Genomic DNA, 20801 nt, shown 5'->3' on the forward strand with positions numbered 1-20801 from the left:
CAGCACTAGTGAGGGATTTGTCAGCCGCCACACTGGACCGTGTGTGGCTCCCACTCCAACCAGTGCAAAAGCATTGTTTGGCCTGCTGGCTGAACTGGCCTGTGTGGTAAGAAGAGGTAGAAATGCTGCCAGCTGTTTCCTGTGCTGCTCTCTGTGCTGCTGAGCTCAGGATGTGTTGAATGAAAGCATTTTAGTGAAAGTCCCAGCCTGACATGATCCACGGCTTTATTCAAACTAAAGGACGTCCATCTGAACAAGTCCGGCGGCTCACTTTGAGCCTGTGCTGCCGCTGCTGTGAAACGGAGTCATTATCCAGAGAAACTTACGGCGCTCGTCGGGGAGACGCGTTCCCCGTGCGGTCCGGCCGCCGTGACCTCTGACCTCTGACCTCTGACCTCCACGGTGATGTAGAAATGAAAGAGGAGGCGACACGCGAGGAGCCGGAGGAGCCGCAGAGCGATGCTGTCGGGCCGCAGGTGAACTGTGTCTGTGGGACTCTTCCTGCAGAGCTGCCAGGAGGCGTTCAGGGCCCTCCTTCACAAACACACCACACGCTCTCCACTCAGCACAGAGCCCCTCTGCTGCCCAAACACCACAGTGCCATCTAGTGGAGGAGCATGTTGGCCTTGGACACACCTCAGTGGATTTGAAATGGACTAATCAAGACTGAAGTGCAGACTTTCAGCTTTAATTTTAGGGGTTAAACAAAAATATGGCATTAACCTTTTAGGGATTACAGTCACTTCTATATTGAGTTTTATATTCAGTTTTATATTCAGTTTTATATTCTAGTTTTGTGTTGCTGCTGTGAGGATGAAGTCATCCTGTTTGTTGTCAGCTTGTCGGCCTGAAAAGCCACAGAGAGGAAACAGAGATCCTGGCCTTTACATACAGCAACGATTTGAGCCTCTACCATTATTATTATTAGTAATAATATTATTTTATTATTTTTTTTTTTTAAATTATTATCAGTATTATCATCTCTGTCGGGCGTAGCCAGGCAAGATATTTTTTCCAGTCCTGTGTGTGTCTGTGTGTGTGTGTGTGTGTGTGTGTGTGTGTGTGTGTCTGTATGTGTGTGTGTGTGTACAGTTGTGTCTGTGATGTCAGACAGTTTTACCAGTTGGTTCTGCCATGTCGGCTCTCTCTCTTAATTCACTGTCTAGCTCGCTCGACCACCTCTCCTCGTATATTACTGTGTTGATCTCATTCCACGACTTGTTTTTTTTTTTTTTTTTCCACAATAAAAGCCCTCGATACATCCACTGTGTAACTGCTTGCAGAAGGAGGTTAGATGTGTGTGGAGGTTCTCAGTCTTCAGGTCCTGGTTCTCCACACAGAGCTGGACTGTAGGTTCTCCAAGCCGTTTCTCTTCTTCACTGCTGACAGACGGCGGGACGTCCCAGCTGTTTCACCTGTGGGAACGTCCAGGAGCCAGGTGACCCTAACGACCACCAGATGTCCCCAACGACCGCCAGGTATCCATAACGACCACCAGGTGTCCCTAACGACCGCCAGGTGTCCCTAAAGACCGCCATGTGACCCTAACGACTGTCAGCTGACAATAACGACCATAGGGTGACCTTAACAACCATCAGGTGTCCCTAATGACCATGAGCTCACCCTAACGACCATCAGGTGACCCTAACGACAGCCAGGTGACCTTAATAACCGTCAGGTGACCTTAAGGACCCTCGTTCAGTCCTGGACTCCTGGAGTGTGTAATAAACTGAAACACACACTAGTTTCATCATAATAACATCATTCATAATAGTGATAATTATGATTTTCTATTTGTTTATCTGCAGCTCTTTGAATCTACTTCAGTATGAAATCTGCCGTACAAATCAGCTGACTTGACTTGACTTCTCTGTTTTTTATTGATTTTAAAGCAGTTGGTGACGACGTGTGTGTGCAGAGAGAACTTCAAGAAAATCTCCAGCAATAACACACTGGAGAGAAACTTTTCATTCAAACTGTGAACATGGTGTATTTCACCATGAAAAATGAATCAGCCTGTCCTATGGTTTCAGATTTATAAGCAACATAAACAATAATTGATGCTGATTAATAACTGGGGTGACTGGTCTGGTCTGAGCAGCAATAATAAGTCACTGCAGAGAAGTCTTTGAGTTCAGAGCGGGACAGAAAAGCTGTCAGCATGATGGAAAATGTGGTGAAACTGTTGGTTGGTTTTCTAGTAAAGGCTGAGCCGGTGTTTCCTGGGAGCAGAGGCGGGGCTAAACCACAGTTTGATTGACAGCCGCTTGGCGCCGCGCAGCAGGAAGCTTGTGCTCTGCGGCGTTGGTCGGCCTGTTGGAAGGAACAGATGGAGGAAGCTCAGCTGATCTGCTCTGTTGTCCATCACTACAAACACACAGCATCACATGGTCTTTCCACCGCCTCCCTGTTGGTCTCAGAAAAACACTCCCATGCTGCTGGAAGGCTCTGACACCAACACTACATCCAGCAGAGCAGCACATCCACCTCACCTGTTGGTGTGTGACCAACAGGAGGATGTTACTGACGTGTTTGAAAAGCTCTGACACCATAGGTCCCACTCAGCTGTCAATCATTGAAGAGGCATTAGAAAGCACGCCGCCCTCATGTGATGTCAGCGGCCGTCCTTATTTGGCCTCGGCTGAATCGGAGCCCCACTTGTACCCAGCTTCAACAGAGGAAACCTCACTGGACAAAATGCTTTCACTGCCAAGTGTTGCTCTGTGCTCTCTGTGTTTAGGTGAGTGTTTCCAACAAATCAGCATCGAGCAAAATCTGGCACACTCACCTTCATTTACCTGTCCCTTTCTCCACAGTAGGGGTTGCCATGGCAGTACAGCTGGATCAGGACCAGTTACCACTGACCAGCAGCACCAATGAGAGTGTCTCCTTCAGATGTACAGGCACTGACCAGTGTCGCTACAACTATGTGTACTGGTACCAGAAGAACGAGACAGACACATTCACAGTGATTCTTCGTATTGATGTGAGAGACGGTACAGTTTATAATGATTACAACCATCCTCAAAAAGATGATTTCTCAGCTAAAGGGAGACGCAGCAGCTCTGAGTTGGTAATCAGCAAAGTAAAATCCTCCCATGAAGCCACCTACTACTGTGCCTGTTGGAAGTATGATTCCCACAGTGAGAAGTGTTAGCTCGTCGCTGTACAAAAACTCTGCAGCGTTAACCAAGAAATGAACAGATGGCAAACCCTGTTTACCACAGGAAGAGAGCTTGATTTGAGCCCAGCTTCACATATTTCAGCTCCCATCTCAGCTGTCATCTGGTTCTTCCAGGACACTGCTGAAGCCACACCAACGGCTCTGAGCTCTGAAGCTTTGCTTTACATTGTGTCGTTGCCACCAGCAGTTCCTCCAAACAATCTGCCAATAAAGTATTAATATCCTGGCTGCTGGATAAACTGAGCTCTGAACCTCAGCACAGGCTGAGTCATTTATTTATTGATTTATTGATTTATTGATTTATTTATTGTGAATCCTTTGAGTCACGTGATTCCTGCGGGATGGGAGTCAATTTATCTCCTCAGCACGTGACTTGGACGGGACGGCAAAACAAGTCAACAGGAGTGGGCAGGAGTCATAATAACAACAGATCAATTCTGACTTATTGTTATGTGTCAGTATTATATTGTTTTTTCATGTGTACTCTAATATGTATTTTGCTCTTTACCTTTCAGTTCAAGGCGCAGCTCCTAATTGGAGTAACCGAGGGCACCTGCCTGATGCTGTGGGCTGGGCCTATATAAGTGGCTCTTTTGTCCCGGCCTCTCTCTCTCCACTTCCCAGAACAACATCCCAGCGTTCACTGATGTTATGTTTGTCCTGTGTTTTTTTTTGTTTTTGTAGAATAAATGTTATTCTTTGGCATTTATCTTGGTGTTCTGTTCCTCATTGTGTTGCGACTCTGAGCCGGTCGTAACACTTATACATATGAAGCTCACATATAAATAAACTGTGTTCTCTTTGTTTTTAACATAATGTTAAATGTTGTGTTGTATTTTGCATTGTGTTTGACTCTCTCCTGTCTGCTCTGGTTGCTGGTCGGTGTGTGACGTGTGTGGATCCATGATTATAAACTGTATAAAAGTGAGAGCCAACCTGCTGTCAGGTGGTGGGAATGAAACCCTGTCAGGTAGAGCACAAAGTCAGCTGAGAAAGGGACGGCAGCAACATCAAATCTAACTCATCTCCTTGCCTGATGGGTTGAGCCCATGTGTTTGTGTAAAGTGAGGACCTGTTCATGTTTCCATCACCTGCTGATGGGACATTTATTACTGTGACACCGTACCGACAATAACACGTCACCTCAGCCAGGACGTGCACGAAAAGGCAACGCTCACCTCAACACATCGTTCTGCCCAGGAACTGGAGATTATTTCAAAGTGGAAATAAATGATATTTTTCTAAAATGTGTCAACATTTTTGATGAAACAGGCTAATTTGCGAACGCTAATTAACATTAAAGACAGAATGAGAAGGATTTGTGAGGCATGGGGCCGCCATCCAAACAGGCCCCGCCCCCACCTGTCAACAACTATTATGATACGAATGAAACAAAAATGTTTTAATTATCTTAAAGATCATTTCTGGTCCGTAGTTTTTCTGGGGTGTGTTATGGGCAGTAGAGTAACGCCCTCCTGCAATTCCAGTTGTGAAATTCATATTTTAATGAAACTCAATTTTGTTAGTGTTTTGTGTGTATGTGTAAATTTTAGCTGTTACTCTCAAATAAATAATAAATTATGACAGAAACATGCAATGACCAAAGAAAAAGCTTTGCCAACAATCTTTGTCAGCAAAATGTGCGGCCAGTTGATCAGGGCCTTCAGTGTCGTGTCCCATGTGATGTGAGGCCTCGTTTGTCGCAGGTCACCTGGTTTTCTGTAAAGCGACACAAGCCTCATGTGACTCGTCCCGTCATGCTCGGGACACGCCTCGACTTCAAATGTCCCAGCACTGCCAGTACTTTAAAATGTAGGTTACTCATTACAGTCAACTCCATAATCTGTGTCCAGCGTTCTGAAGTGCTTTATTAAATTTTGTCGTGTGTTTGATATGATAAGTATCATCTCTGTGACAGATGTTAAAATTTTGCCGGCTCTGTGCTGTGAGAAAGGAGCCAGTCAGAGTTTTGCTGCAGAGGCACCTTGTGTGTTTGTGTTATGATGGTGAACAATATGTAATAAATCTCCCAGAAGCAAATATAAAAAGGCACTGGAACTGATCCCTGTGGAACCTCAGAGGTCAGTGGAGCAAAACCAAAACATGGTGTCCAACACCAACAGCAAACTCTCTGCTCCATAGATATGGAGAGAGCCAGTTTAGAGCACAACAAAGTCCACATGGTCCTTGCTCAAATGTGACCTCTGCCCTCCTTTAACAGCCACTGCTGAGGAGCCCTTGAGCAAAGTGCCAAACCCCTGGTCAGGTGTGACAAACAGGATCAGGGACAAATCCACTTTCAACGTTGAGTTCAGAGTTAAAGCAGAACTAAAGTGAATTAAAGTGAATCTTTGGAAAGTGACAGACAGCACGTCTCATCTGTTGAACTCATTTCAACTGGAGGAGGAATCTAGGATACCGCCTCTTTCTACCTCAGTGGCTCAAATAAAGCAAAAGAAATCAACCTCTGACAGTCATGTTGGCAGCAACAGCAGAGAAACACATCATGAAGCCCAAATATGACACTTGTTCAGTAATTTGGACATGTTGACCTCAGCTGACACATTCAACAACACACACAGGTTTTTGTCACAGCACTTTTCACTGTGGGGAGCAGCAACTGGTACTGGATCTATGGCTCAGGCACCAGGCTGTATGTAACAGGTAAGACACAAAATTCATTTTTCCTTCATTGGTTTTCTTGTAGAAATTGAAAATGTGGCTTTAGGTTTGTTTTCTGCTGCTTTAGACTTTCCATGTCAGTCTGTCATCACTGGCAGACAATTCAATATGCAGCCATTCATACATGAAAAACTAAATGAATGTGTGAAGAACGTTTGTTTGGCTGGATCATTTTCTTGGAACATCTTCAAAATCTGCCAAGTGATTAGAGAAAGTCAGCAGTGCTCCTCTAATTCCATTCTGTCATATCACAGACTGATATTCACTGTCTGGGACTCAATGATCATGATGGAGGAAAACTGCTTGTATTGATTCATATTCACACAGCCCATAATAACATTGTGTGTGTTGTTGGATGCTGAAGTTCATGTATTAAGGATCAGTAAATGAAATGTGCTGCTGTTGGAAACTTGTGGCTGCTTTTCTTCTCTCTCTTCTCTCTCCTGAAAGAAATGAAGGCATGAAATTATAGATGAATTATTGTGGAGGCTTTTCCTGCTCGACTCATTAGTCCACTATTTGTATCAAATCTACAATTAATCAAAGTCAGTCTCTGTGATGAACATGATTCTTCACAATTTATTTCATAAAGCGCTGCTCTCAGCCTCAGCCCTTCAACGGGAAGACAAAACTTTCATTTGCTGCATTGTTTTCAATGGAAATTTTAATTACCGACTCGAGAATTTAATCAATAAATGAGAGCATAATATTTATACAGCCTGTTGTAAAAATATCAGTATTCTCTGGTTTCTTGTGTGATTTTCCCAGAGACAGTAGTAATCTCCTTCAGCCGTTGTTTCTCCGTGTGATTAGAAACTTGTGAAGGTTGTGTTCTCTCTGATCTGATTTGGCGAGGAGTTCCACAGTTCAGCTGCTTCAACTGAAAAAGCCGTCTTCCCAAACTGTGTTGATGTGTGTTTGATACAACAGCAGTACAATGTGCCAGCACTACAATGTCTTACTAACTGACTTTAATCTCAGATTTTTGCAATCAAAGTAAACATTTGAAAATCAAATTGAGAATTGTCGGATTAAAGTTTGAGTTGTGACTTTTCCAAAAGCCAAACTGGATGAGATGAAGTGGACGGTGACCAGCACTCTGACAGGCTGTGACATACACCCAATAGCAAAAAATCGGCAGAAATCACCCAGAGCCCGTGTTCCACTGTTATGATACCTTGAATCATAAATGACAACAATGACATGTTACATACATGTTAGTAAATATGTTTTATGTTCCCTTGATTAAAAAATATATTTCACATGCTATTTGACTGTAAAGAGACTTTCTGGTTAAAGAAAGGCTAAAAAGGAAAATTTTAAGTACATATCTTCAGTATGCATGAATGTGAATATATCAATATTATATAATATGTGATTTAATATGTGATAATAATTTTTCACCAACAGACAAAAAACTAATAAATAAATATGATACAAAATATATTTGTTTTGCAAATGACAGCAGATACATTTTCTTTTGTTAAACATGGTAAATACATATTTTTTATGCCACAAGAGAGCTCAGAACAGTATTTTGTATTTTACTCTGAGTCTGAAAAAAGTGAAGAAAGTCCATCATCAATAAGAGCTGCCAGATATTTGAAAGAATAGATGAGGGCATCATCTGCATACAGACGTACATTTGTCATCCAGATTGTTAACCCAGATTGTAAAGAAGAGAACAAGAACAGAGCCAGGAGCGACTCTTGGGGAAAACTTGGAGCAACATTTAATCCACTTGATGAGAGCCTCACAAAGACTGACACAGCATCCAGCAGCTTCCTGAGCCCAGACTGATCACAGGACAAGACACAGGCAAGTCAAAACAGGGTTTTCACACTGACTGTGACTGTGCCGCTCGTTGTTCTTGTAAAACCTCAGATCGTCCAGTTGTGCCGCCCAAAGTGAGCATCTACCCAGCGACCAGAGCCGACCTGAAGGGGAAGAGCTCCCTGCTGTGTCTGGCCACATCCATGTTTCCTCCTGAGGTCCAGTTCTCCTGGAGGACACAGGAGAACAACGGGCCGATTCCTGAGGGAGAGCGAGTGGAGCTCAGAGAGGAAGAGCACGCCGCCTCCATCTTGCTGATCGATCAGGAGGATCTCATCACGTATCAATACATCTGCTCCGTCAAACACCAAGGGGGCACGGTGGAGGCCATGATAAAAGGAGGTAATGAGGAAACAAACTGTGGGGTTGATTAGTAAAGTGTGCCGTGTTGCTGTAACATCTCAGTCTCTCAGTGATTTACCGAATACCAAAATAGAAATAGTGTCAAATAAGTTGATTTGAATGCGCTGCGTCTGGAGTCTGTCTGAAAAGCAACATGTCTTTCAGAGCAGAGACAGCAGCCATGAAAAAGATGTTAGAGCCAAGAAACAAGAAAAGCTTCTGCTGCTGTTTCTTCCCAGTTTTTAGCAGCAGGACCGGCAGCGGGCAGCTGGCGTAGCTTCATCCACCAATCCCAGGCTGTTCCTCAGCTCTGATGGTCCCAGTGGAGGGAAACTGTCCCGAGAACACAGCAACACACCGCCTCTGAGCTCCTCACACACTGTGCACAAATAGCTTTCATATGAGGAAACACATTTCCTGCTTTCTAATCGTCCAGTCTCCAGACAACAGGCAGGACGCTCACTGTGGGACTGTGGGGCTTCAGGCTGTAAATGAATGACGTTGCTACAATATTCAGATTGTGTTTCTGTCCACACACAACTGTGATCTGATCTCAGTGGGACCAAGATCCATCCCTCACACTCCATTTGAGCCGGCTGGTTGTCTGCACCAAGGTTATTCTAGCTCACTAAAACTAAACTCAAAACTAAAACTAGCTGTGAAAAACGATTTGGTTTAACGGAAAGAAAAATAAAAACTAGACTTTAGGGAAAAAATTACAACTAACTGAAGTGATACTGTGTTTTTACAAAACTACAGTAACCTTAGTGTGTGTGTATGTGTGTGTGTGTGTGTGTGTGTGTGTGTGTGTATGTGTGTGTGTGTGGTCTCCCAGTGTCCTTCCAGTTCCAGTGCAGGGTGAAGCTGCTCTCTCTGGTTTCCACAGTGATGATAGTGAAGAGCATGGTGTACTGCTGTGGACTCTCTCTCCTGATCATCCACAGAAACAAGGGACCTGCTGACTGACTGTCCTGCAGCGCCGCCTGATGATGTCATCACCGACTATCCTGCAACGCCGCTTGATGATGTCATCACCGACTGTCCTGCAGCACCTCTTGATGATGTCATCACTGCCCTCCTCTTCCTCCTGTCTGTCATGGAGCTCCTCGTCTCTCCAAATGCTTCTGTGGTCTTGCTGCTGCTTGTTCTAAAGGTTCCAACAGAGAACAAACAGGAAACTCCTGGTGTCAAAGGCTCTGAATCAGCGCTGCTCTTTATGTGCTTCAGTTTTGGTGATGCTGTGTTTCTGTTGTGTTTGCTTTGTTGGGAACTGATTCAAAGAGCACTTTTCATCCATCACATGTAAAATCAGTCAGTCTGCCTCATAGCTCAGTTCACCTGTATGAAACACGCAGAAATCATAACAACTTCATGTCATGTTTTCCTTCTTTGTCCAGGTTGTGAGTTTGGCAGTGAACATGTTTGATGTGTGGACATGCAGAATGGATTTTAGAAGCACAGCTCTGTCTGTTTTCACCAAGAAATCTCATCCATTAAAACAGTTCCTGCACAGAACTTTCACTGTTTTCATTTGTCTGTTTTTACTAATGCTCACTGACTTCATCAGTATTATTATTACTATTATGTTATTATTATTATTATTAGTCGTGGTAGTAGTACTAACAGTAGTAGTAGTAGTAGTAGTAGTAACAGTAGTAGCAGTAGTAAAAGTAGCAGTCATAGTAACAGTAGCAGTAGTAGTAGTAACAGTTGTAGTAGTAGTAGTAGTAGTTGTAACAGTAGTAGTAGTATAGTTGTAGTAGTATTAGTAGCAGTAGTAGTAGTAGTAGTAACAGTAGTAGTAGTAGTAGTAACAGTATTATTATTAGTAGTTGTATGTTATTTAGTTTTATTTTTTCAAAGTGGCCAGTCCCCTTGATTCCTTCCTGTTTGTGAGAGAAATGCAGGGAAGCTGCTCAGGCTCCAGAGGGTTCATTTGTCTGTTGATGAATGTAGAAAAAGGCCCAAAGTGCTGAAAAGACGAGCCAGGAGCAGGAAGACAAATCCAATCCAGGAGAAAAGAAGTGAGAGAGGTGAGAGGACGAGAAGTTGGGAGAGATGAGGAGGAATAAGACGATAAAGAAATGTTTGAAAGCGTCAGGAGAACGCCTTCAGATCCAGATGTGCTTTGACAAGGGATTTAAAAGAAGACGCAGAGTTTACAGGGAGCTCCAGCGTTTGCTCGCTCTTTGTGACCAGGCCAGATTTGGGAAGAGGCCAAAGGGCCGAACGGCGATCAGGCTCACAGGGACTGAACAAGTCACTGCCTCTCAATCCAGGTTTATTTGTACAGCGGCAAATCATAAGAGACGTTTTCTCAAGGCGCTTCACACAAACCCAACAGACATCAACCAAATCCATGAAGCACAAGCTCCAACAAGAGCAGCACAGAGACACAGACAGACAGAGAGACAGACAGACAGACAGAGAGAGAGAGACAGACAGACAGAGAGACAGATAGACAGGCTGCAGGTCGCCTCAGGGCTGTATAGTGATAGCAGTGGTGATAACAGCAGTAACGACAAAACTAACTGCGGTTGCTATGACAACAACAACCATACTGATAATAATAATGATAGTGATAATAATAACAGTGATAATATTAATAGTGATAATAATGATGGTGCTCATAATGAGAGCAGCAGAGGCAGCAGTGGTGGCAGCAGCTGTGTGCAGCTCAGCGGTGAGGACACATAAAAGCTGCAGTGTTGACAGTGAATCAACATTTGACTTCCTGCTGGGGGACACAGAATGTTCCAGACAGGCGCTGTGGCTTTCACAGCAGCTTCTGTGCAGCCTCCGCTCCGTTAGCTGTGGTTTCTCATATCAAGAAAACAACTGCTGCACCTCTTGGTTCTGCTCAAGAGCCCTTCCAGGAAGCCCACCGCCCACTTCAACACACAGCAATCATACTCTCATATATATATTATATCTATATCTATAAATATAAATATAAATATAAATATATACCAGCATGTATGCACTGGCAGTTATCAGATACCCCTCCAGGATCATGAGCTGGCTAAAGGAGGAGACAGAAGCCACAGATTTGAACCCTCTGGTGCATGGCGGTCACTGCAGTGGACAGCTGGTTAAAAGTCATTTTCTCCTAAATGCAGTGGTTTCTATGGTGGAATTGCATATCAGCTGTTAGAATGCTCTCTGCTGCTCCCCTCCATTGAGCTTCATGCAGAGACTGTCAATTCTTGTTGCTGAAAACATCTTAATACCATTATAAAATACCAGTATAATGACATGGTAATACCAGTCCTGCATCTTAAAGAAGTATGGAGACTCACAAAAATGTTCATGCCCTAAGAAGAGTAAAAACACTTAAGAAAAAAATCTTGACTCAGGGTTTCATAATTCATAAAGGAGGAGTAGAGGAAAAGAGAAAAGGGAAAATATATATAAACAAAATTCTGTGGCTGTTTAATTGGTTAATAAATTAATAACAATAACAATAATTAAATTTAAATATAAATTTCTGTATATATCATATACGTAGGACACACACACACACACACACACACACACACTGTGATGTGGCACTTTATTGAAAAGGTCGATGCACTTGAATTTTACAGAGCGATCACATCTGCAGCCACAGAAGAACCAGCAGAACAGAAAATTCATCTCATGTTGGTTTTTGTTCAGAGGAGAATTTCACAACCAGGAGGGGAAACATTTGTTATGGATCCTGACCTGAAAAACAGATTTTATCAATAAACAAAAGCTCATGATCTCCTTCCAAAACATGGAGAAAATATGACGAGTCCATTAGCAAGAAATCAGCCAAAGACTGGAAGGAACCAAAGAAAATGAACAAAGAATTAGAAAGAATTCATTAAAAAATTACAACAAATCAAAAATACAATTATAATTTCATACGATCATATTTTAAGTAAATTACTTTGAAACCTCGCAAATTTAGCATCCAAAAAATATATACCATCACCAGAAATAACAGAAAAAAACAAACAAACAACAAAGAAAATTATCACCAAAAATGACAAACGAACAGGCGATACTAAAAGTGAATTTTGAGAGTAAACTGCCTTTCCAAAATAAAAGCCTTTCAAAGGGTTAAACATAAAGTGACAACGTTTCCAACGACTGAGCAAAACAGGAAATGCAATAAACTAATGACACTTCGCTCAGTGATGACATCATCAGGCGACACTGCAGGACAGTCGGTGATGACATCATCAAGCGGTGCTGCAGGACAGTTAGTCAGCAGGTCCCTTGTTTCTGTGGATGATCAGGAGAGAGAGTCCACAGCAGTACACCATGCTCTTCACTATCATCACTGTGGAAACCAGAGAGAGCAGCTTCACCCTGCACTGGAACTGGAAGGACACTGGGAGACCACACACACACACACACACACACACACACACACACACACACACACACACATATTGATGCACAGGATTTACCATCACATCTAATTTGAGTGTCCACACACACGATCACATACAACGTGCAGTGAAATGCTGAGTGTGTGTGTGCAAAAGCGGCAGGACACAAAGCACCAAGCACACACAGAATAAAACATAGAAAGAACGTCAAAATAAAAACTGGCTGATAAAAATGAGGCGAAAGTAAAGTAACTGGCAACTGGGACACAAATGAAATTGAATGATGTGCAAGTGGAATCATGTGCAACTAATGTGTGCAAAGCCACATACGATGCAAAGGTGCAGATGTTGGTGCTTGACATTATTGCAGCAGTTGAGTATGAAGAGCTGCTGTCAGTGCTCACAGTGTTACTGTCAGACATCAGAAGAAGAAGTGAGATGCTGCTGTGCAAATGTTGAGCCTCCAGTCTTCAGGAAGCTGCTGCACTTCAGTCCAATGTGCTGATGGAAGTGAATTAGCAAAGGCAGCAGCTGAACTTACCCTCACTTTGCTCCCCGGCTGGCAGCTCGGCTGCAGATGCTGGAAGCTCTGAAACACAACATGAGGGACATGTTGGAGGGAAAAGTGTCATTTCTCTGCTCCTCTTGGCTTGTTGGACGTGTTTCCAGATGAAGCTAAATCACTGCTGAACACAAGGAGCCAAACTTCATTACCTGGTGGTATCTTGGCCTCCACCGTGCCCCCTTGGTGTTTGACGGAGCAGATGTATTGATATGTGATGAGCTCCTCCTGATCGATCAGCACGATGGAGGCGGCGTGCTCTTCCTCTCTGAGCTCCACTCGCTCTCCCTCAGGAATCTTCTTGTTGTCCTGTGTCCTCCAGGAGAACTGGACCAGAGGAGGAAACATGGATGTGGCCAGACACAGCAGGGAGCTCTTCACCTCTGGATCAGCTCTGGTCGCTGGGTAGATGCTCACTTTGGGCGGCACAACTGGACGATCTGAGGTTTGACAACAGCAAAGAGCGGCACACAGTCACACTCAGTGTGAAAACCCTGTTTTGACTTGCCTGTGTCTTGTCCTGTGATCAGTCTGGGCTCAGGAAGCTGCTGGATGCTGTGTCAGTCTTTGTGAGGCTCTCATCAAGTGGATGAAATGTTGCTCCAAGTTTTCCCCAAGAGTCACTCCTGGCTCTCTTCTTGTTTTCTTCTTTACAATCTGGGTTAACAATCTGGATCACAAATGTACGTCTGTATGCAGATGATGCCCTCATCTATTCTTACAATTATCTGGCAGCTCTTATTGATGATGGACTTTCTTCACTTTTTCAAAATCGGGGTAAAATACTACAAACTGCTCTAAGCTGTCATGCGGCATAAAAAATTATATTTACAATGTTTAACAATAGAAAAAGTATGTGCTATCATTTGCAAAACAAATATACTGTATTTCACCAATTAATAGCCTGGGCATTTAATACACAAAATCAACTTGGACCCCAGGTGTTTTTAAAGAACCAGGCGGCTATTCGCTGCAGGCCTTCATTTATTTTTGCACGGAGTTGCACCAGGCCATTATTGTGATTACAGTTACTGTCCAACATATTTATAGTCGGTCGATTTAAGATTACAGTACACCCTTTTTTCTAACGTTAGCTAGCTCTCTTATTTTGACAGAAAACGGAAGTGCGGCAAGTTATTGTACGGCTAACTGTTTACAAAAAAAAGCGTCTTGTCGCTGCTACCTTCTTACCTGTGTTGGATTATGGTGATGTTTTATATATGCATGCCTCTGGTCAGTGTCTTCATATGGTTGACACAGTGTACCATGCATCCTTAAGGTTCATTACAAACTGTAAAGCTCTTACTCACCACTGTGAATTATATGCTCGGGTGGGTTGGCCAGCTCTGGCGACCCGTAGGTCCACACATTGGTGCATTTTTATTTATAAGACTATTCTTGAGCTGCTTCCGCCCTATCTATGTGATCTCATTGCACAGAAAAACACCGGATTGTACTTTCTGCGTTTACAGGAAGTCTTTCTGCTCTCTGTCCCAAATGTCCGGACTGAAATTGGGAAGAGGGCTTTCAGTTACTCTGCTCCCTCGACGTGGAATTTGTTGCAGAGTGAACTGAAACTAAAGGACTTGGTGTCAATGAATGTTTTTAAATCAGTAATGAGAGATCGTGAATTGAGGTCCATTGAATGTCGTTGTTTTTAGCACATCAGAGTTTACATTAGTCTCCCCGAAAGCTCTGTTTTATTCATCTTTTGACTTGCTTGTATTGTACTGTTGTCTTGTTGTAATGTTTATTGTTTGTTTGTTGATCTGTTTGTTTGTTTGTTTGTCTGTTTGTTTGTTTGTTTTGTAGTGATTTTCTCTTGTGATTTTAACTCTTTCTGTGGTTTCTCTGTCTGTAACTTAGTGTTTTTGCTGCTGACCGTCTTGGCCAGGTCTCCCTTGAAAAAGAGATTTTTAATCTCAATGGGATTCACCTGGTTAAATAAAGGTTAATAATAACAATAATAATAATAATAATAATAATAATACTTCTGCAAAAATAAGGTGAATAGCCTTATTTTGGGTTACCTCAATATAATGCAAATAATTGCCCCGGCGGTTATTCGGGTGGGCGTTTAATACGCAAAATGGGTGCAGACCCGAAGCGTTTAAAAGAACCAGGCGGCTATTTGCGACCCGGCGATTAATTGGTGAAATACGGTATGTCCTATCATATTTATTTTCTTGTCTATTGGCAAAAAAATATTATCACATATTAAAACATATTAATATATTCACCCTCATGTATCATATAAATATACATATTTTTAATTTTCATTTTAAGCCTTTCTTTAACCACAAAGTCTCTTTACAGTCAAATAGCATGTGAAATATATTTTGTAATCAACGGAACATAAAACATATTTACTATCATGTATGTAACATGTCATTGTTATCATTTATGATTTAAGGTATCATAACAGTGGAACAAGGGTTCAGGGTGATTTTTGCCGATTTCTTTCTATTGGCTGTATGTCACAGCCCATCAGAGTGCTGGTCACCGTCCACTTCATCTCATCCAGTTTGGCTTTTGGAAAAATCACAACTCAAACTTTATTCTGACAAATCTGAAATGGATTTTCAAATTTTTACTTTGACTGCAAAAATCTGAGATTAAAGTCAGTTAGTAAGACATTGTAGTGCTGGCACATTGTACTGCTGTTGTATCAAACACACATCAACACAGTTTGGGAAGACGGCTTTTTCAGTTGAAACAGCTGAACTGTGGAACTCCTCGCCAAATCAGATCAGAGAGAACACAACCTTCACAAGTTTCTAATCACACGGAGAAACAACGGCTGAAGGAGATTACTACTGTCTCTGGGAAAATCACACAAGAAACCAGAAAATACTGATATTTTTACAACAGGCTGCAGAAATATTATGCTCTCATTTATTTATTAAATTTGTGAGTTGGTAATTAAAATTTCCATTGAAAACAATGCAGCAAATGAAAGTTTTGTCTTCCCGTTGAAGGGCTGAGGCTGAGAGTAGAGCTTCATGAAATAAAGTGTGAAGAATCATGTTCATCACAGAGACTGACTTTGATTAATTGTAGAATTTATACAAATAGTGGACTAATGAGCCGAGCAGGAAAAGCCTCCACAATAATTCATCTATATTTTCATGCCTTCATTTCTTTCAGGAGAGAGAAGAGAGAGAAGAAAAGCAGCCACAAGTTTCCAACAGCAGCACATTTCATTTACTGATCCTTAATACATGAACTTCAGCATCCAGCAACACACACTATGTTATTATGGGCTGTATGAATATGAATCAATACAAGCAGTTTTCCTCCATCATGATCATTGAGTCCCAGACAGTGAATATCAGCCTGTGATAACACAGAATGGAATTAGAGGAGCACTGCTGACTTTCTCTAATCACTTGGCACATTTTCAAGATGTTAGGATGCACAAGAAAATGATCCAGCCAAACAAACGTTCTTCACACACTCATTTAGTTTTTCATGTATGAATGGCTGCATATTTAATTGTCTGCCAGCGATGACAGACTGACATGGAAAGTCTAAAGCAGCAGAAAACAAAGCTAAAGCCACATTTTCAACTTCTACAAGAAAACAAATGAAGGAAAGAATAATTTTGGGTCTTACCTGTTACATACAGTCTGGTGCCTGAGCCAAAGATCTTGCTGCCCCCCACAGTGAAAAGTGCTGTGACAAAAACCTGTGTGTGTTGTTGAATGTATCAGCTGAGGTGAACACGTCCAAATTATTGAACAAGTGTCATATTTGGGCTTCATGATGTGTTTCTCTGCTGTTGCTGCCAACATGACTGTCAGAGGTTGATTTCTTTTGCTTTATTTGAGCCACTGAGGTAGAAAGAGGCGGTATCCTAGATTCCTCCTCCAGTTGAAATGAGTCCAACAGATGAGACGTGCTGTCTGTCACTTTCCAAAGATTCACAAACTTCTGCTTTAACTCTGAACTCAACGTTGAAAGTGGATTTGTCCCTGATCCGGTTTGTCACGTTCTGCACTTTGCTCAAGGGCTCCTCAGCAGTGGCTATTAAAGGAGGGCAGAGGTCACATTTGAATAAGGACCATGTGGACTTTGTTGTGCTCTAAACTGGCTCTCTTCATATCTATGGAGCAGAGAGTTTGCTGTTGCTGTTGGACATCATGTTTTGGTTTTGCTCCACTGACCTCTGAGGTTCCACAGGGATCACTTCCAGAGCCTTTTTTATTCTCTCTATATGCTTCTGTTAGCACCTATCCACAGGTTTGGCTTCATTTCTTATCAGTGTTCCTGTCTCTGGTGACTCTCAGCTTTAGGCTTTATGTTGGTCTGACCTGAGGGGTTTTAGACAGTAATGTGTTTGCAGCACAGCTGTGTGTGTGTCATTACAGAGTGGACAGTCCACAGTTTCCTGCAGCTGAACCCAGCACCGGCAGGGGAGGATGCCGGGCAGATTATCCCTGCAGGCAGTTTGACGGCTGCAGCTAAACTTCCTACAGAGACACTGTGACCTCCTCAGCCTTCCAGATAAGCAGCAGAAAATGAAGATGCATGAAGAAGCCGTTTGTGTGGCTTCAGCAGTGTCCTGGAAGAACCAGATGACAGCTGAGATGGGAGCTGAAATATGTGAAGCTGGGCTCAAATCAAGCTCTCTTCCTGTGGTAAACAGGGTTTGCCATCTGTTCATTTCTTGGTTAACGCTGCAGAGTTTTTGTACAGCGACGAGCCAACACTTCTCACTGTGGTAATCAAACGTCCAACAGGCACAGTAGTAGGTGGCTTCATGGGATTCTTTTACTTTGTCGATCACCAACTCACAGCTGCTGCCTCTCCCTTTAGCTGAGAAATCATCTTCTTCAGAATGGTTGAAACCTTTTTCAACTGTACCGTCATTCACATTAATAGCAAGGATCGCTTTGAATGTTTCTGTCTCGTTCTTCTGGTACCAGAACACATAATCTCCGATGCAATGGCCAGTGATTTTACATGTGAAGGAGACTGTTTCATTGGTGCTGTTGGTCAGTGATAACTGGTCCTGATGCAGCTGTGCTGCCATGGCAACCCCTGCTGTGGAGAAAGGGACAGGTAAATGAAGGTGAGTGTGCCAGAGTTTGCTGGATGCTGATTGGTTGGAAACACTCACCTAAACACAGAGAGCACAGAGCAACACTTGGCAGTGAAAGCATTTTGTCCAGTGAGGTTTCCTCTGTTGAAGCTGGGTCCAAGTGGGGCTCCGATTCAGCCGAGGCCAAATAAGGACGGCCGCTGACATCACATGAGGGTGGCGTGCTTTCTAACGCCTCCTCAAATGATTGACAGCTGAGTGGGACCTATGGTGGAGGTTTGCGTGGCGTGGGAGCTTCTGGAGGGCGGAGGATTCATACGGCACTTTTCAAAGCAGCTTCCATCCTGACTTGTGTGTGGACCTCCTCCCCCCAGGATCCCAACCCCACTGTGACTGAGATCCTGGCCTCTCCCACAGAAAAACTGTGTGTGTGCTCAGTGGGAGCTCTGCTACCTCACTTTCACATGATTTGTCTGGCTGGATTTGGACCTCAGCAGCTCTTCACCTCTTCTAGAAGCTGCACTCAGTGCAGATGTTGTTTCACACTGAAGTTTGACAGAAGCCCGTCTTGGGTTTCCACCTGCACACCTTTTCTTTGTCTTTTCTTGATCTGCTGACATTTCTGTGTGTGTGTTTGTGTGTGTGTGTGTGTGTGTGTGTGTGTGTGTGTGTGTGAATGAGAAATAAAAATGAGTAAAAACATGTTGTGTGCAACATGAAGTCAGCTGTTGTCGTGTCTTTGAATTGGTGATAAAACAAAGCAACATGATGACAGAGAAATGTGTCCACAGAAATGGCCTTTATTCATGAAAATCTCATCAAACAAGGAAATCTGACACGGATGACATCATGTGAAAAATATAACATGCATGTTGGGAAATATACATACATTACATAGGATATATAGAACAGTGTAACATATCTATAAGACATGTTTGGTCCTAAATGATCAAATGTGGTCCCTGTTCCAGTAAAATGGACAAACTGAGTCAAGTCACTTTGATTTGTTCAGCCCATTTAGAACCAACAGGAGTCGAGCCAAAGTGCCTCACAGTCGTGGCAGAAGGTTTTAAACACACTCGCACACGCACACACACACACACACACACACACACACACACACACACGCGCGCGCACGCGCGCGCATGCACACACACACAATGAGATTATTGTAGTTTTGTAAAAACACAATATCACTTCAGTTTGTTGTCATTTTTTCCTGAAAGTCTAGTTTTTATTTTTCTTTCCGTTAACCCAAATCCTTTTTCACAGCTTGTTTTAGTTGTGAGTTTAGTTTTAGTGAGCTAGAATAACCTTGGTGCAGACAACCAGCCGGCTCAAATGGAGCATGAGGGATGGATCTTGGTCCCACTGAGGTCAGTTCTCAGATTGTGTGTGGACAGAAACACAATCTGAATATTGCAGCAACGTCATTCATTTACAGCCTGAAGCCCCACAGTCCCACAGTGAGCGTCCTGCCTGTTGTCTGGAGACTGGACGATTAGAAAGCAGGAAATGTGTTTCCTCATATGAAAGCTATTTGTGCACAATGTCACTTAGAAATTACAGGTTCTTCTCAAAGATCACTCAAATAAAATCGAGGTCAGGGTCAAAAATCCCATTTCATAGTTGGGGGACAATAAACAGCAAAATGTCAGAGAGTAATTCCTGGAGGGGACGTGAAAAAATTGCTGTCTGGCACGACTTGCTTTCATTCTGTACTCTGTCTGTTTATGCTCATTTCATGTAAATTATATTGCTGTGAAGCACTTTGGGCTGCAACCACTGTATGAAAGGTGCTATATAAATAAAGTTATTATTAATAATACTAATAATAACAATTATTATTATTATTATTACCATTATTATTATTATTACTATATCTGCCTCTTTCTCTCCTTTGAAACTTGCTGTACAGTGTTGAGCCCTCAGCATGTTCACGTTTTAAATAATTCTATCAAAAGCAATAATCCTCTGACCAAATGTCTTTGCTCACTGTTCTAATTTCCACTACAGTCCATCAAAGCAGCTTTACAAGAACTAGAAACTCAAAATAAGCTCTAAAACTAGAGGAAATACCTTGAATAATCCAACTACATCAAACTATTCTTCAAAAAACACATTTATTGTAGTGTCAACAAAAAACAAAGCACGATATGGCATCAAATAGTGGCATACAGTATATGTTTGAGCTGCACACTGTCCCTTTGAGATCAAATAAGAAACTGAAATGAAACTATGACACAAAATAATGCAACTTAAAATGCACAGCCCTTATCCATTTAAATTATAAAGTGTAACTGTGGGCCGATACAACATCAAACTCAAAATATAAATAGCCTACTTTAAATAAAAATAAAAAAACATAGATATCTATCTAGAGACAAACTCAAAATATCAGTAAAATATGAACTATTTCTGACATTAATATCCTGACAGACGTTTTGCCTTTTTGATTTTTGCCTATGATCGAGGTCACACAAAATCACATCAAAGATGATAAAGTCTCCCGGGAAATTCCCAATTTCAAATTCACTATGGATTATTTTTCAATGAATGTTAAACATTTTAATATCCACTGTATGTTAACCCACTGTCTGCTTTTTTTTTTTTTTTTTTTTTTTTTTTTTGTCACTGAATGTTTTTGTGAAGACGTCATATTTAAAATGTGCATGAAAAAGTGAAATGTGTGAGTTTTGCTGTTTGCTGCTCAGATTAAAGTCAGGACTCAGTTATCAAACAGGCAGAAGTTTGGTTTCTTTCATTTCTTCAAATCTCATTCACATGAACTGT

At 42.3% G+C, this 20801-nt stretch overlaps 1 protein-coding gene and 1 gene segment (V, D, J or C); one reads left to right on the top strand and one right to left on the bottom strand.

Annotated features, from left to right (window-relative positions):
* The first annotated feature begins 1294 nt into the window (after nucleotides 1-1294).
* Nucleotides 1295-9033, top strand: LOC115375426 (uncharacterized). The gene is made up of 5 exons (XM_030074814.1): nucleotides 1295-1478; nucleotides 2817-2986; nucleotides 5767-5848; nucleotides 7751-8041; nucleotides 8877-9033. The coding sequence occupies exons 1-5, from the start codon at nucleotides 1295-1297 to the stop codon at nucleotides 9005-9007; spliced, it is 858 nt and encodes a 285-aa protein (XP_029930674.1). The 3' UTR covers nucleotides 9008-9033.
* Nucleotides 9034-11622: 2589 nt separating this feature from the next.
* Nucleotides 11623-16658, bottom strand: LOC115375427 (immunoglobulin lambda constant 6-like; the record flags this gene model as incomplete). The annotated part of the segment is given in 4 exon segments: nucleotides 11623-11639; nucleotides 12944-12991; nucleotides 13117-13404; nucleotides 16580-16658. Coding segments are annotated over 4 exon segments (432 nt in total), but the record flags the coding sequence as incomplete, so codon positions are not given.
* Between the last annotated feature and the right edge of the window lie 4143 nt (nucleotides 16659-20801).

This window comes from Myripristis murdjan, chromosome 17 (genome assembly GCF_902150065.1).
Source record: "Myripristis murdjan chromosome 17, fMyrMur1.1, whole genome shotgun sequence".
Classification (NCBI taxonomy): domain Eukaryota; kingdom Metazoa; phylum Chordata; class Actinopteri; order Holocentriformes; family Holocentridae; genus Myripristis; species Myripristis murdjan.

What these genes read in the sequence shown, in the direction of transcription:
- LOC115375426 (XM_030074814.1), top strand. Translation starts at nt 1,295, where the DNA reads ATGTGTGTGGAGGTTCTCAGTCTTCAGGTCCTGGTTCTCCACACAGAG. An exon ending in ATGTCCCCAACGACCGCCAG is followed by an intron (nt 1,479 to 2,816) that starts GTATCCATAACG and finishes CTTTCTCCACAG; the next exon opens with TAGGGGTTGCCATGGCAGTA. An exon ending in GGAGGCCATGATAAAAGGAG is followed by an intron (nt 8,042 to 8,876) that starts GTAATGAGGAAA and finishes GTGGTCTCCCAG; the next exon opens with TGTCCTTCCAGTTCCAGTGC.